Source organism: Vidua chalybeata, chromosome 5, assembly GCF_026979565.1.
Source record: "Vidua chalybeata isolate OUT-0048 chromosome 5, bVidCha1 merged haplotype, whole genome shotgun sequence".
Classification (NCBI taxonomy): Eukaryota; Metazoa; Chordata; class Aves; order Passeriformes; family Viduidae; genus Vidua; species Vidua chalybeata.
Window position 1 is genome coordinate 10,444,970 of NC_071534.1, and position 13,620 is coordinate 10,458,589.

Consider the following 13,620-nt stretch of genomic DNA (forward strand, 5'->3'; position numbering starts at 1 on the left):
TTATTAAATTTTGAAGTGGGGACTATTAATCACTATTTCAATAGCAGCACACAAATACTAAATAATTCCTGAATACTATTCACAGTGCCTTAACATTAAAGACAGAAGTAGAGCCCAAACGGTTGCAAATCATTTTGAAGAAATGGAATTTTTCAAAACTGCACGCAGATTTCATAGCTAGCAATCTTCAGGTTGGACAGATGTTTAAATTTCAAGGTTTTCCACAAAGCCAAGCCTATATTCTAGGCAGAAGAGCAGACATTGTGACAGGAAGTGAGTTTCAATGTCAAGAGTTTCCTGGGATAGTTACATGCTCTGAAGAGGCATGTGGAAGGGGCTGTAGGGTGACTAAATTTTTCACTTAGTGAACATAAATAGGATTTGATTAATTAAGTATTTATGCAATAGAGGGATCCAGTTTTGGCCATACTAAAAGCCTCAGAGCAGCAGTGGGAATACAAGAACAGTATGGAGCAAGTCATGCTGTTTTACCAAAAATTTAGCAGTTTTTTCCCCCCTACTCCCTCCTTAATGTTACAAACAAAATATTTTTTCAGGCTCCTCCTGCCATCCAGGACTACATGGCACCTCCAGACACAAAGGCTGCAGAGAAAGCCTACTCCCATTGGAAGCATGGCTGTCCCCCAGTCCAGGCTTTACTGGGATAAGCCTCTGGTTACAAACCAAGGAGAGCAGTTAATCTCCCAGCAGCGACCTCAGAGCACACAAAGATGGGCATTTTCTTTTGATGATGATCTGCAATTTCTGCCTCACTTTTTTTGATCCCTCTCAGCTGCAGCATTTGCATAACAAAACCAAACCACAGCCCGAGTGAGTGTCCTTTGTGAAGGGACAGAACACAATGACAAGCACGCAAAGCCACAGGCAGGTATGTGATGACACACGTTGGCAGCACGGGTGGTTCTCAGCCAAAAAAACCCACAAATTAAGAGTTACTCAGCACCCTGGGAGACAGCAAAGTGCTCCATGAGGATAATGCCCACATCCTGTGAAATGACATGACAGGTTTGCCAGCAGACAGCCCTCTTGGGTGGCAGGAATTACAAGTTGTTTGCTACAGGCACCTCACAATAGCACCATTGAGCACTGCACTGGGGGCACAGTTATTGGCAGGTCTTTGGAACAGCACGGGGCTGCAGCTGCGTCATTCCTGCATATTCCTGGTTTAAGTACAACGAGAACATTGAATTCTAATTATGTCCCTGCTTCAGTGTCCTTCCCTGGGCAGAACGAGCCAAAATCTATTTTCATGTTTTTCCAGCTAAGTTCCACAAGGCATAAATTTGGCCATCTATCTACATTGACAAATAAACGTCTAATATTTATCACTTCATTCATAAAGCTTCACAGACTCATTCAGCACTGAGGGAGCATTATCCCTCTTCTTACAAATGGGGTAAAGATTTTGCAGAAGAACAAGCAACAGAACTGGAGATGGGAGTCAGGTAGCTGGATCCCAATCACACTACATTATCCAAGGCACACTGCTATCCCCACAAAATGTTGCCTGTTTCCTGCAGAAAGCTGACAGTTTTCAAAGGTACCCGTGGCACTAGAATGAAATCAGTCTGACCCCTGCATCTGCTGCCATGCAAAAATTCAGTAACACTTCATTTTCTTGGAGAGAAAAAAATTAATTTTATTCAAGAAGAAAGTCTTCTTTCTTCTTGGGAAAAAAAGGGAAGAAAAGTCTTTTATTCCCTTGTCTGTAATCTTCCAAAGCAGTTATCAGATGCATTTATCACAAGCGTTGAATAATTGCATACCCAATGGGTGGTTTTGAGATGTTGGCTGTTTTTAATAGTTAGTTTTAATAGTTTACTCAGCATGTACCTTGCTCAGAGATGATTGTGGGTTGAAAGAGGTAAAAACAGGTTCAAGAATGATGATAAATCTTGAAAGCATCTTTTGAGCATTAGTGATACCTGACACTCACTGACATGTTTCTCTTGCTGCCACCACTGGATAGAACTTCAAGTTCTTCAAAGAAAACAGTTTTGGATTGGATGCTGAAATACTTCTGGATATGGTTCAGGAATATTTGACTGGCCAGCAAGTGATGATGGGAGCCACTCATACCCAAAGCTACAAAGTCTGAAGAGTTACACAGCTCTAAGCTGCCTTTTAGCACATCTGCATTGCTTCTGAGCCAACACCTCCTTGGAGCCCAAACATCCTGCTGACACAAAGCTGACATGTGACCTTGTGTATGGCTGAACTCTGCCCTTCTGAGCATGTGGACCAGCCCAGCAGTTTAGTCTGTCATCAGCAGGCAGCACTCACAGCTGCTCCAGAATCTCCTCTCTCACAACTAACAGTGACCCAGAATTTTCAGAACAGGCAATTCCTTTTAAGCCATCTTCATTAAAAAGATTATGATCTGCATTCTACCAATCATTTTGTGAATTACAGTCCCAATCATCTGCTCTGCTAAAGTTTCCACACTTTATGTTACCATACCTCCATCTTCATTTATCCAGTAGAGAAAAAGATTCATTGTTCCAACTTCAGTTATTTGGTGATCTTCTCCATAGAGCCACAAAACCTGCTGGCAGCCAAACTCCAGGGCTTCTTGCTGGGCATAAAGAGCAGAACCGTAATTCCTTCAGGAAAAAAACAAAAAACAAAAAAAACCAAAAAAAAAACAAAACAAAAAACAAAAAACAAAAAAAAAAAAAAAAAAAAAAAAAAAAAAAAAAAAAAAAACCAAAGAATTATGAGTACCTGGTTGGGCATCTTCTCAATTTAAACAAGATTTTGTGCACATCTACCTCATGAGCAAGTGCTCTGCAACTGCTTGGCCCTGGGATATTTTCACTAGAAGTGCTCCACCAGTATTTTACTAGATTGTTTGTACCTACAACCCAAAAACGCTGAAGGGCTGAACAGCACCAAAAACTCACACATATCCATCCAAATTGTATCAAACATACCTCTTGTTCCATATTCTGGACATTCTAATTATTGCCACAAAAAACCCTCAGAAAGCATTCACCTTTATTTAGCAGTTGGCATCCTGGAGAGAGAGCAACAATTCCCCTCAAGGTTTTGGGGTTTTTTGGTGTTTTCCTTGGGGTTTTTTTGGTTGTTTTTTATTAAATTCATCTACCTCATGTCAGATGGGTGATTTATGTTAGATGAAACTCTTGGAACACAAATAACACCAGAGGTGAACGTTTTTTTTTTTTCTTAATAAAAGATATTAAGAGAACTAGCATCTTCAGGAAATGCAATTGTGTCTAGATTAATTCCATATCCTTTAGGAGCAAATTTTTCTAAAATGCTGCCTACAGAGTGAACCTGACTGAATAATGCCTGCTGCTTTGAGGGGCAAAAAAACCCCTTTTTGCTTCTGATCTTCAACAGCCTTCCAGACACAAAGTCAGCAGCTCCAAAATGCTGACCACACTGAAGCCAAGTTCTCACCTCTGGGCACAAATCAAATCAGTAATGACTCCAGACTACTCTTTTTCACAGCTCATGTATGAAGGATCCACAGGAAACAATATATTTCTAGAAGCAAGCAAAATCTCATAAACAAAGAGCAAAGGTTCTGAAGATCGGCTTGAACGAAGGAAAGTTATTTTCCTGCCCTCTGCTTACTCTGCCAGCTCAGCTGAGCAGCACTTGACAGCCACTGACTCCTGTCTAGCAAAGAAACTCCTGGCTAGGACAATCCAAGGAAGGAGGTCAGCAGCCAGAGCTGCTCCCTGCTCTGCTGGCAGCAGGCTGCTGCACTGATGATGCAGCACTAAGTGGTAACTTCAGTGTCAACTGCTGCAAGGGCAAGAGCCAAAGTATTACATGGACACCTTCCAGATGCAGTTCTTCAGCTTCACATACTGCAAAAAAATCAATTGGCTGTAATATTCAAACAAAAATATGCAACTGAGTTGCATAAATAATATTAGCAAAGTACAATTTTGAACTCTTCATTGTAGTACGTTGTTTATTTAAATACTGCATTTAATGTCTCTATTTCTGCTGGATTAGATACTTTACTAAAAACCAAATCTGCTTTGTGAACTGTGTAGAAAATACAGGATGATGTTTTCTTACCCTCCCACTTTGCAGTCTCCTGTTCCCCCTTTCCACGCTCTTACGTATTTTGGATCTGCCCATAAGGATATTGGATTAAAGCTTCCACTTGCAAAGTAAGGGCCCACAGGGCTCAGAATGACATACAGCAGGGCTTTGGTTGGCTTCTTCACTCCAAGGGAAGGCTGAAAATGAAGAAATGTAAACAAATCAAAAGTTACTGGTGTCCTTCAAACAAGAGGGGCTGCACCATCAGCTTTTGAAACACTGCTCTCAGTGGAACTACAGCATAAGTACTTTTACCAGGACAGTGGAAAGTGCTGCAATGAATAAAAAATATAATTTTCCCCCATCTAAGCAACACAACAACCCTAATTTTATATAGTCTCATCATTCACTTACAGCCATTCCATTTATCTATATGTTATTCTAGTACTCTCCAACAGTTTCAAATTCTTGAGAATTCAAAGATTAGCTTAACAAAGTGCTATACAATTATATAAATAGATTACAATATAATACAACATAATATAATACAATATAATAGAATATAATAAAATACAACATAGTAGAATATAATGCAATACAGTATAATAAAATATAATATAATACATGAATATAATAATATGAATTCATCATACCAGAAGCCCACAAAGCCTTCTGGGGGAGGGAGTGGCAAGACACTCCTAGCAGTAACAACAGTGGAGAAACCATTTTCAGCTGCATTAAGTGAGAAGAACTGTCCAGCACCACCTAGAACTGGCATTGTTAGAGTTGAGTGCTGGCTCTCTGAATGCCTGTGTGACAGCTAAAACTATTTGCCTGCTAAAAATGGCTCACACAACAGCACAGGAAATAACCAACAATGTAAGAGTTTTTTCTCCCCCTCTTCTCTGAGAGATGGCTTCTCACACTCCAAATCACCATCAATACTTGAAGGTGGAGGTAAGAAGTCTGGTGTTGGCCAGAGTTCTCCAGGTGCTGAAAGGGTTCCTTTGATTTCTGTCTACCCTACTGCTTCAGAAAGACTTCTAACAGGATTAACTGAGATCTTGATATTTTTGCTGATGTGACCATTCAAAAGATTGGGGTGATTTCTGATTGGGGTGATTCATAAAAAACTACTAGGACCTGCGACCTGGAAACAGCATGTGTTAGTGGAAAGGCCACAAGTGTTGGCTATCCTGAAACAAAGCTCAGAGCAAAAGAACTTCCGAAAATAAAAACAGGGGTAAACACCCCAATTTTAATATCAGTACCTTAAAGTCACTGAGTGGAGATTCTTTAATCTGAAAATCTGCAACTAGTTTAAAAGTATTAAATTAATGGAGTCGTAGAACCTATGTGAAATGTAAAGTGTTCACATACGGTAACTACTTAGGAATACTGCAGGAGTTTAGCTTACCTAGTTTGGAACCTACATTCTTTAGCTTCCTTGTCCTATGCTCTACCATTGTATGTTTCTCTTGCTACTGCTGAAAAGAAGAACCCTGAAGGATTTAATAAAATAAACTCTCAGTTTCTAATTCCCTTTATCAACACTATAGAATTGACTCACACATGAAACTCCGAGAGGACACATTAGTACCTATTTGATAAGGAGCCTCTTAGAAGGTCAGTTTTCAAGAATAATTGACAGAGGGACTAATCCTTAGCTCTGCTGAAAGTGTGTGTCTCTTCAGAGACATCTTAATTTAAAGTGTAAAATCTTCCAAAAACTCCTCACTAAGTTCAGGCATGACTTGAAATTACAAAACGTACACAGGAAATTGTGCTCCATCATGCTCTCTCCGAATTATTAGGATTTTAATATTACCATGTCAGGTACAACTATCCCTTCAGCACAACCCCAATTAACAAATATTGCTCCATTCCCACTGTGAGTAGTGGGAGGAAACTCCGTTTATTTTCCGTGCACTGAACCAGTGTGCCCACTGAGTGGCAGTGTGGTCAACCTTAAATTCGTGCTGTGGACTCTGAAATAAAACCATAAAACCAATCTGCCCCCAAACTTCATCCTGTCACCTACTGACTGCTGAATATTTCCCTGTGTGGATGAAGAACTTTGCCTCGTACCTAAATAAACAAAAAAAACCAAAAAACAGGCAAAAAAAAAATATTGCACACCTCAGTTCCAACGAGGGTAGGACGGATATAGAGGCTGGCAGAGGTTGAGTATGGGACCCACTCCTGCTCCACTTCCACAAGCTTACGGATGCACTCCAACAGCTCGTTCTGGTCAAAAGACTGGCAAGGAACAGAAAAGGAAAAAAACGCATGGAGAAATAAAGCTGGAAGGCTTTGTGGTCTTTACAGATCCACATGCTCCAGGGAACACTTCCTCAGGATATGCAACAATGACACGCTGTAGAGGTTCACATCTTCCTTGGGTTCATTCCTTACAGCATTTAATGGTCTTAGCTACTGTGCCGTATCCGGAGTGACCTCCTTTGCTCCAAAGTATCCTCCTGAGATGGTAAAAAGGAGTCACTGACCCCTCTTGCCCCCAAAGCATGTGGAGAACTCCCTGTGCAGCCAACTCAGCCAGGCATGCTGCAAGCTACAGCATCACCTCTTCTACAGAAGAGTGCTCTGGTTTACAACTCCAAGGGGCCAGCAAGTCTCCCAAAGTTCCCAAGTTCTACAGCAACTAAGCTAACAAGCCTAGGAGGAAGTTCACCGGCCAAGATACAATTGCTAAAAGCGGTGTTAAGTTACTGGCATGACCAAAACCAAAGGTACTCAAGAGGCTGAACAACTTAACTGAAGTGCAAAGAAGAAAAGGGAGAACATCAGCACCAGAGCAAATCAGACAGCTGTCTGCAGAATAGCACCCATCCCTCAGAAACACTCTGAGGCAGCAGAGAGACAACAATGAAAGCAAAACACTCACCGTTCTGATTTTAAAACGAGCTCTTAAAGGGTTTCCTTCAATGAGTAAAATCTGTTAAAGTTTTACCACACGACCGAAGACTCAAGTGTTTGATAAATGCTGCTACTGAAAAGCTGTAGAGATTTGGACTCTGACAATGAAATCCTGCTCTGAGGAGCCTGTTTCAAGGAGCACGAGGTGCCCTGGGTACGTACTGGCAGAGTTGTTCTCCGTGCCGATCGAGCCATCCTGTCCATGTTGAGGGCCGGGCGGAAGAGACGGATTTTGCCATCCACTCCTCGGTACGCCTTCATCCCTTCAAACAGCTGCCAAGCCAGAGAAGGCGGGAGAGAGACCAAGTAGTAATTGAGACACGTCACCCCACGATGATCCGTGCAAATTTTGGAAAGAAAAGCTTCACCTTCCTGCTCGCAGCACTCAAACACAAAAACGCTAACTAGCGAATCCTGGCAATACACTCCAGTGGGATAGATTTATCTGAAGTACAGGCAGGTCATCTTTGTAATACCAACTTCAGAATTCCTCATTGTCATCTTTTTTTTTTTTTTTTTTCATAATTTGGTTACAGCAATTAAAATTTGTATCATGTGTTTGGCTTAACGATTCCCTCACATCCTGACTAATACCTGAGTCGAAAGAGCATTTTCACTTCCATAAGGGATCTATAGAATTGTATTATATATATGTTAATTATTTTTAGAGCTCTGTCCAAAACACACTTTTGTTAGGAAGTATAGAATAAGGCAATTGAGACAATTCTTGTAAAGTTCTTGCTGTAGTTGTAGCAGGAGCTGGTCAGGTATTTCCCCCTTATACCCCTATGCTGTGGAATGAGATTTAGCCTGCACGAGAGACGCAGCCTTACTCTTAAGATAAAATGCATGAAAATATTTTCTCTATATACTTTACAGGAAATTTAAACATAGTTATCCCAGACATCTGATGTTGACAATCAGAAACCCTTATCCTATCAATGCCCTCCCAGCATCTCCTAATCACATCAAAAAACACACCCACCAAATATCCAGTTATTTTCAGTTACAGACTGGTGATTTTGGTTATACTTATAGACAGAAAACACGTATTATATAAGCTCATGTTAATATATATGTATACACAACTCTTATTTAGATTAAGTATTAATGGCTCACTTATGCTTACAGACAACAGGTCAGATTCTTAGAATTTTATCTTCCAAAGCATTTCGTTGTTCATTAAATTTCAGTCTATGTTCTATGAATTTAACTGCATCGCTGCTGTCAGCCTCCTCAGGCTTCCCCTCCTCTGACTGTTCCACAAAAAGTGGCTGCATCCCATGTGGTTGGAAGTCTAGATATGCAGCTTTTTTATTGGGAAAAAATAATCCTGTATTTGTGCACAAGTAATTTTAACAGAGTATTTCAGGTTTCAAATTCTATGATACTTTTCCATAAGGATCAGTGAAATGCAATCTTTAGAAAACTTGTGTGCAGTTCCATGGCAGACCTAGGTCCTTCCACATGACAAATTTTAATTGGGTTGTAACTGGGTTGCAAAATCCCAACAATTTTCCTCAGGCTTTGTGCCAATTATGTAGCAGAACCAGAATTAGAATCCAGAACTTTTTGCCTTCAAAACTTGTCTTAGTCCTATGGCAATGCCAACCTTATTAAAAGCTTGGCACAATTTTGAAAAAAGAAGTTATTCTTAGAGTAGACATGGGAACCATGAGGGAAAAAAAAGAAGTCTTTAATAAAGGATAGCATAGCTGGTCACCTGGCTGATACTTTGGTATGATTTTTACAAGGCCAGTCACTAACTGATAGCACATGACTGGAATGTTGCTTTCTTATCACAGAACACACTTCCCCCCCACCACCCTTCTCCCAAACACATTCACAGAACTTTTAATGAGAGGGAAAAGGGAGGAACGTCACTACTAAGAGTTGATCAATGGTTTGACAGAAGTAAGAATCACATCATTACTGAAACACAAGGCCTTCTCAAGATGTTAAATATTTTTCTCCAAAAAGAAACGCTTTTAATCTTCCAGAGCTCAGTAAAACCTTTCACTCATTAAAAAAGGGAGACAGTGATGTGTTCCAGAAATGTTCAGCTTTAATGAAAGCAACTGCTGTGGTTGCTTGATGGTTGGTTGCTACAGTGGTGTGAGAACAGTATTATCTGACATCTGTACATCACAGGAGCTGGATCTGGGGTTCAGCAGATCCAGATTACCACACTGCATCATGAAGGGCAAGGAGAAAGGGGAGGGAATGCCAAACTCATCACTTTCATTATACCCACTGTGTATTCATTGAGCCACAGCAATGACACCAGATTCTCCTCTGTCTGTCCTCTTGGCTAGAGGAAATGTGATGCAATAAGGGCAAAAGAATAAAAAAAAAAAAAGAAAAAAAAAAAGAGCATATTCATATTAGCAATGATTTCAGACAAGGCCAGAGGCCGAGCATTAAAGCAATATGCTACTAAGAGTGAAATACAGATATGGGACTCCAGCGTGGTTTCTTACTTCCTGGGCAGATCAAGAGCTGCAGCCTCAGCCACAAGGGCCTCTGTAATTTACACAGGACCTCTGGAGGCTTGGTGACTAGATGAGGAAAGAATCAGTCAAAATAAAAATGGTGAAGGCAGGAGCTCAGGGACAACCAGCAGGGAAAGCTTCCCTTGTACCAGTGGTTAAAATTTAAAAAAAAAAAAAAAAAGGAAAAAAGGAAAAATACAAGAAATAATAAAAGCAGCACAAGCAACTCCACACAGTTCAGTGGAGACACTCCCACCTACCGAGAAGTGGGAGAAGTGGGCTTCCATTTCAGGTTCTGTGCCCTGCTGGGGTCCCCACACAGGTGTGAGTACAGCCCAAGCTGCTCTGCAGGCACCAAAGGCAGCTGTAGGCAGCAATCAGCTAAGCACGGAAACTTTAACCACGCTGGTTTCCGACTTAACATTCTATGTCCCAAGGTTCCTCACTGTCTGTTCTCTCCTTAAACACACTTGTATACACTGAGTGCATCAGATCTAGCTCTGAGCTCGAGGGACTGGTTCAGAGTTTCAAACAAGCACCTGCCTAGTCTGTCCTGCAATGCAAGCTACCAACCTTAAAACCAGCTTCAAGTAACTTTTACAAAGTGCGTGTTCAGCCCCCAAATTAAAGCTACTCTAAGAAGCTCACGGTCTTACACACATCAGAGACAGTAACTGGACAGTAACCCACTGTCAGTGAACAAGAATGGTTTTTAAAATAAGTTTATCATCACTCAAGAAAGAGCTCACCTTCCCTAGGCTAGGACTTTAAGTGTGCTGGCATCCCCAGGCCACAGATGCTTCTGTGTTACACATAACCCCGTTGTAAATAATGCAATTATTCTGGAAGAACACCAGTTAACAAAACAAAATGTAACTCAATACTAATGAACTGAAGGCAGTAATACTCCTTGTACTACAAAGTTGTGGCTTCCAGAGCAAATAAAACAAAATGGTGGTTTCCAAATCAATTTACTACTCACTTCAATAGCATAATGCAGGGCCGAGGAGGCTGGATGTAATGAGAGGTTCTCTAGTGGCTTAATATAGGGTTTCTCCCATCCTGAAGCCAAAGACCATTCAATTGTCAGCATATTATCAGTGAACACAGTTCCAAACACCAAACCAGTGGGGTCTGGTTTTTCCTTGAACGTCGTAGCTGGGGTGATAATCAAGTCAGAAGCCTGAAGGAACACGGAGACAAAAATGAAGTGTATCAAAATAATGAAGTCAGACTGATTTAAAATTATTCTGCATCAGTGAACAAGGATAAGCCTTAATATTTTCTCTGTAGGGATATTTAATGACATGGTGGTTAAAGGCAACTAACCTCTAAGTAGCTGGCAAAATATTCATAAAGTGCACACAAACATATATAGAGTGCTGTTATACAAGAAGTAGCATATTTTGAAATTCTGTTTAAGAATTAAGTTAAAGAAGCAGTACAAGGTACAAAACCAGAAAATTAGCACATGAAATCTCTTGGACACTTAGGTTAACACCCCTGTATAAGTTCCAGAAACAGCCACTTGCTCTATCTCAGAATATCAGCTGATCATCAGAAATTAATCACCATCACAACTAAGTAGATGTCACACTTATTTTCCTTTAATACATAAATCCAATATGAGAGATCAGAGCCAGCAGTCAGCAAGTTACTTATGCCACAAGAACTTGCTCATTCAAATACTTATTATCCTAGAAAGATCCCATTAGCAAAGAAGGCTAAATGCTTCCCTGCACCAGGGACTGTAGAGACTCTCTCTTATAGGCCACGATTAGCTGCAGACATGTGCCACAGGGTTTTGTACTGGTTTTGGCTGGGATAGAGTTAATTTTCTTCATGATAGCTCCTGTGGTGTGAATCATCCTAAAGAACAGCAGGGAAATAAGGAATGCAGATCTCTGGCACATCACTCCCCTTTTATTCACAGGTAGGGGCTGAACAACCAGAGAGGGCTACAAAGCAGGCAGAGCTTTCTCTTCCTATGCTTCCTTCTGAGCATTTAAACTGTGCTGCTCAGAGGCAAGGGAGAGTTCAAAGAATCATATTCAAAGCTCCATTTTCCTTCCTAACATAACTCAGAAAGCACTGTCCCTTATTGCAGGCCCTCAGGTGAAATCCTGCTCCTCTGCATTGGGTGCATATGGAATAGACTGGAACAGAGGTAGTCCAGAATACTGATCAAATTATTTCCAAAATTATTATTTGATCTAAAAAGGTATTTCTGCAAGAGATCTCAGTGTCTTGGACTTCTCATGCCCTGCGCGCATTTTGCAAAGTGAGACAAAATCAGTCCCAAGCTTTTGAAAAAACGTATCCCATCTCTGTTAGGAAAATAACCTAATTTTCAAGATGTCTTTTTGTTGTCAAGATGTCTTTAATGTTTCTTATTGATTAGTTGTTTTGGTTTAGGTTTGGTTGTGTTTTATTTCTTTGCTTAATGGCTTAGATGTGAAATTAACTTAGAGCAGGACCACATGAATAGCTAAAAGCTTGTTTCAACTATCTCCAATTATAAGGCTTGTCTAGATATTACAGTGCATTAGTCTGGTTAAATTAATACATAATCTGATGAAACAACAATTACTCTTCTTAACTCTTCCCTTTGAATGCTCCAATGGGATAAGCACCACTTAATGATGTCCTGACACTAATTTTACCTGGCAACCTCTAAGCACTCTTACCAAGCTTTAGGGAAAAAAGGTATCATAGAGGATGTGGATCAGAATAAAAACCACATTATCATATGAAGCCTCTTCTTAGAACTCCCATCAGTGTGCTGATTTCTGCTTTTATGACTCCCTTTGAAGCCTCCCCAGTAATGGTAGCACAACTACTTGAAGGGCATCACTTCGAAACAGTTTGTTAAGTTTGCTGGGGCTAGCAAATAGCTTTTATTGAAAGATGGGAAAGAGTTTTATCTTTTTCTCATAAATCCACAAGCAGTGTAGAGGGAGCAGCAAGCTGAACAAGTGAAGAAACACACCCGCTGCATTTCAGTTTGAGTCCCTTGAAGGCAGAAAGCCGGGACAGGTAGGAAACACTGATGCTTATCCAGAAAAGAAGCAGACAATTCCCAGACCACCTTCCTGGAACTGCATAATCTGACCAGGGATCCCATTTGCTCTTTCTCACCTCCCTCAGAATTTGGGCAAACCAGCTTTCCTTCAGACACTGTGCCAACACCTGAGTCAACAGTGCCAGGTACAGCACTTGACCCATAACAATTCCTTCAAACAACAGTAGGAACAGCCTGGCTAAGCCCTTAGAGACAGGCTAAACTGCACAGACTAGTAGGGCAACAATCATTCAACAGGCAAAAAGGCAATTTTTCTCACTCTTACAATCCTGTTAAGCTCTCTGGAGATCCACTTTTTTGCCCATTACTTTCTTAATATCCTTTCTTAGGACTCTATTCCTTTACCCATGATGTCTTATTCTCCATTTTTTTACCAAGCAGTGCAAATTAGCAGCGTGCCACAACGCCCAAATCTTTCAGAATCTAAATGCTTTTTATGTCAAGACAGCATCAAAAGCTGCAATTCATTTGGCTTCTTTTCTGCCATGGAGGATAACACATTGGGAGGAGGTTTTGGAGGATCATCCCTGGAGTACTCTCTCCCACAGTGTGGGCTCAGCCTCTTCTGGGTCCCTGAGAAGTAGGACGCCCTACACAACATCTCACCTGGCTCACAAACCCTTTGGGTTTCACTTGTTCAAACAGCAGGGAAATCAACCAGGAGGGAAATCAAACACTCAGAAGAACCCACAAAAGGCCAGGTGACAAATGCCAGGGTCTTATCAATGCCTATTATGTTAATATCACTCTTTAAAAGATTATCACAGTGCTACCCTGCTATCACCTATGACCTTTACAAACAGCAATTTACTTTCTTCCTTTGCCAACATTCCCCAAGCCCCAAAAGCAGCATGTTAAGGATGCATTAGGGATTGGCATTAGCACCCATATCTCCACTGTTTGTACTGCCAACACAAAGGGGAATTTTCAGCTAGGCTTGTGTTTTGTTTGCTTTGTTTATCCAACATGCTCTCAAGCATCTCCTGATGCTGTTGCCTAATAAAACCATTAAACTGGCAGGAAAACTGGTAAATGCTGAACAAAAAGGATAAGGGAGATTTA

At 40.8% G+C, this 13,620-nt stretch overlaps 1 protein-coding gene across 2 annotated transcripts in view; it reads right to left on the reverse strand.

The window, feature by feature from the left end:
- Nucleotides 1-13,620, reverse strand: part of BCAT1 (branched chain amino acid transaminase 1) — a 60,705-nt gene that overhangs the window by 18,034 nt on the left and 29,051 nt on the right. The window contains exons 3-8 of one of the 2 annotated variants that reach the window (XM_053942776.1): nucleotides 10,459-10,659; nucleotides 9,239-9,295; nucleotides 7,147-7,257; nucleotides 6,187-6,306; nucleotides 4,081-4,244; nucleotides 2,482-2,624 (exon numbers count right to left, since the gene is read on the reverse strand). In XM_053942776.1, coding sequence (XP_053798751.1) covers nucleotides 2,482-2,624; nucleotides 4,081-4,244; nucleotides 6,187-6,306; nucleotides 7,147-7,257; nucleotides 9,239-9,295; nucleotides 10,459-10,659 — 796 coding nt within the window. The remainder of the gene's footprint in view (nucleotides 1-2,481; nucleotides 2,625-4,080; nucleotides 4,245-6,186; nucleotides 6,307-7,146; nucleotides 7,258-9,238; nucleotides 9,296-10,458; nucleotides 10,660-13,620) is intronic. The other variant, XM_053942775.1, reaches the window with a different exon arrangement.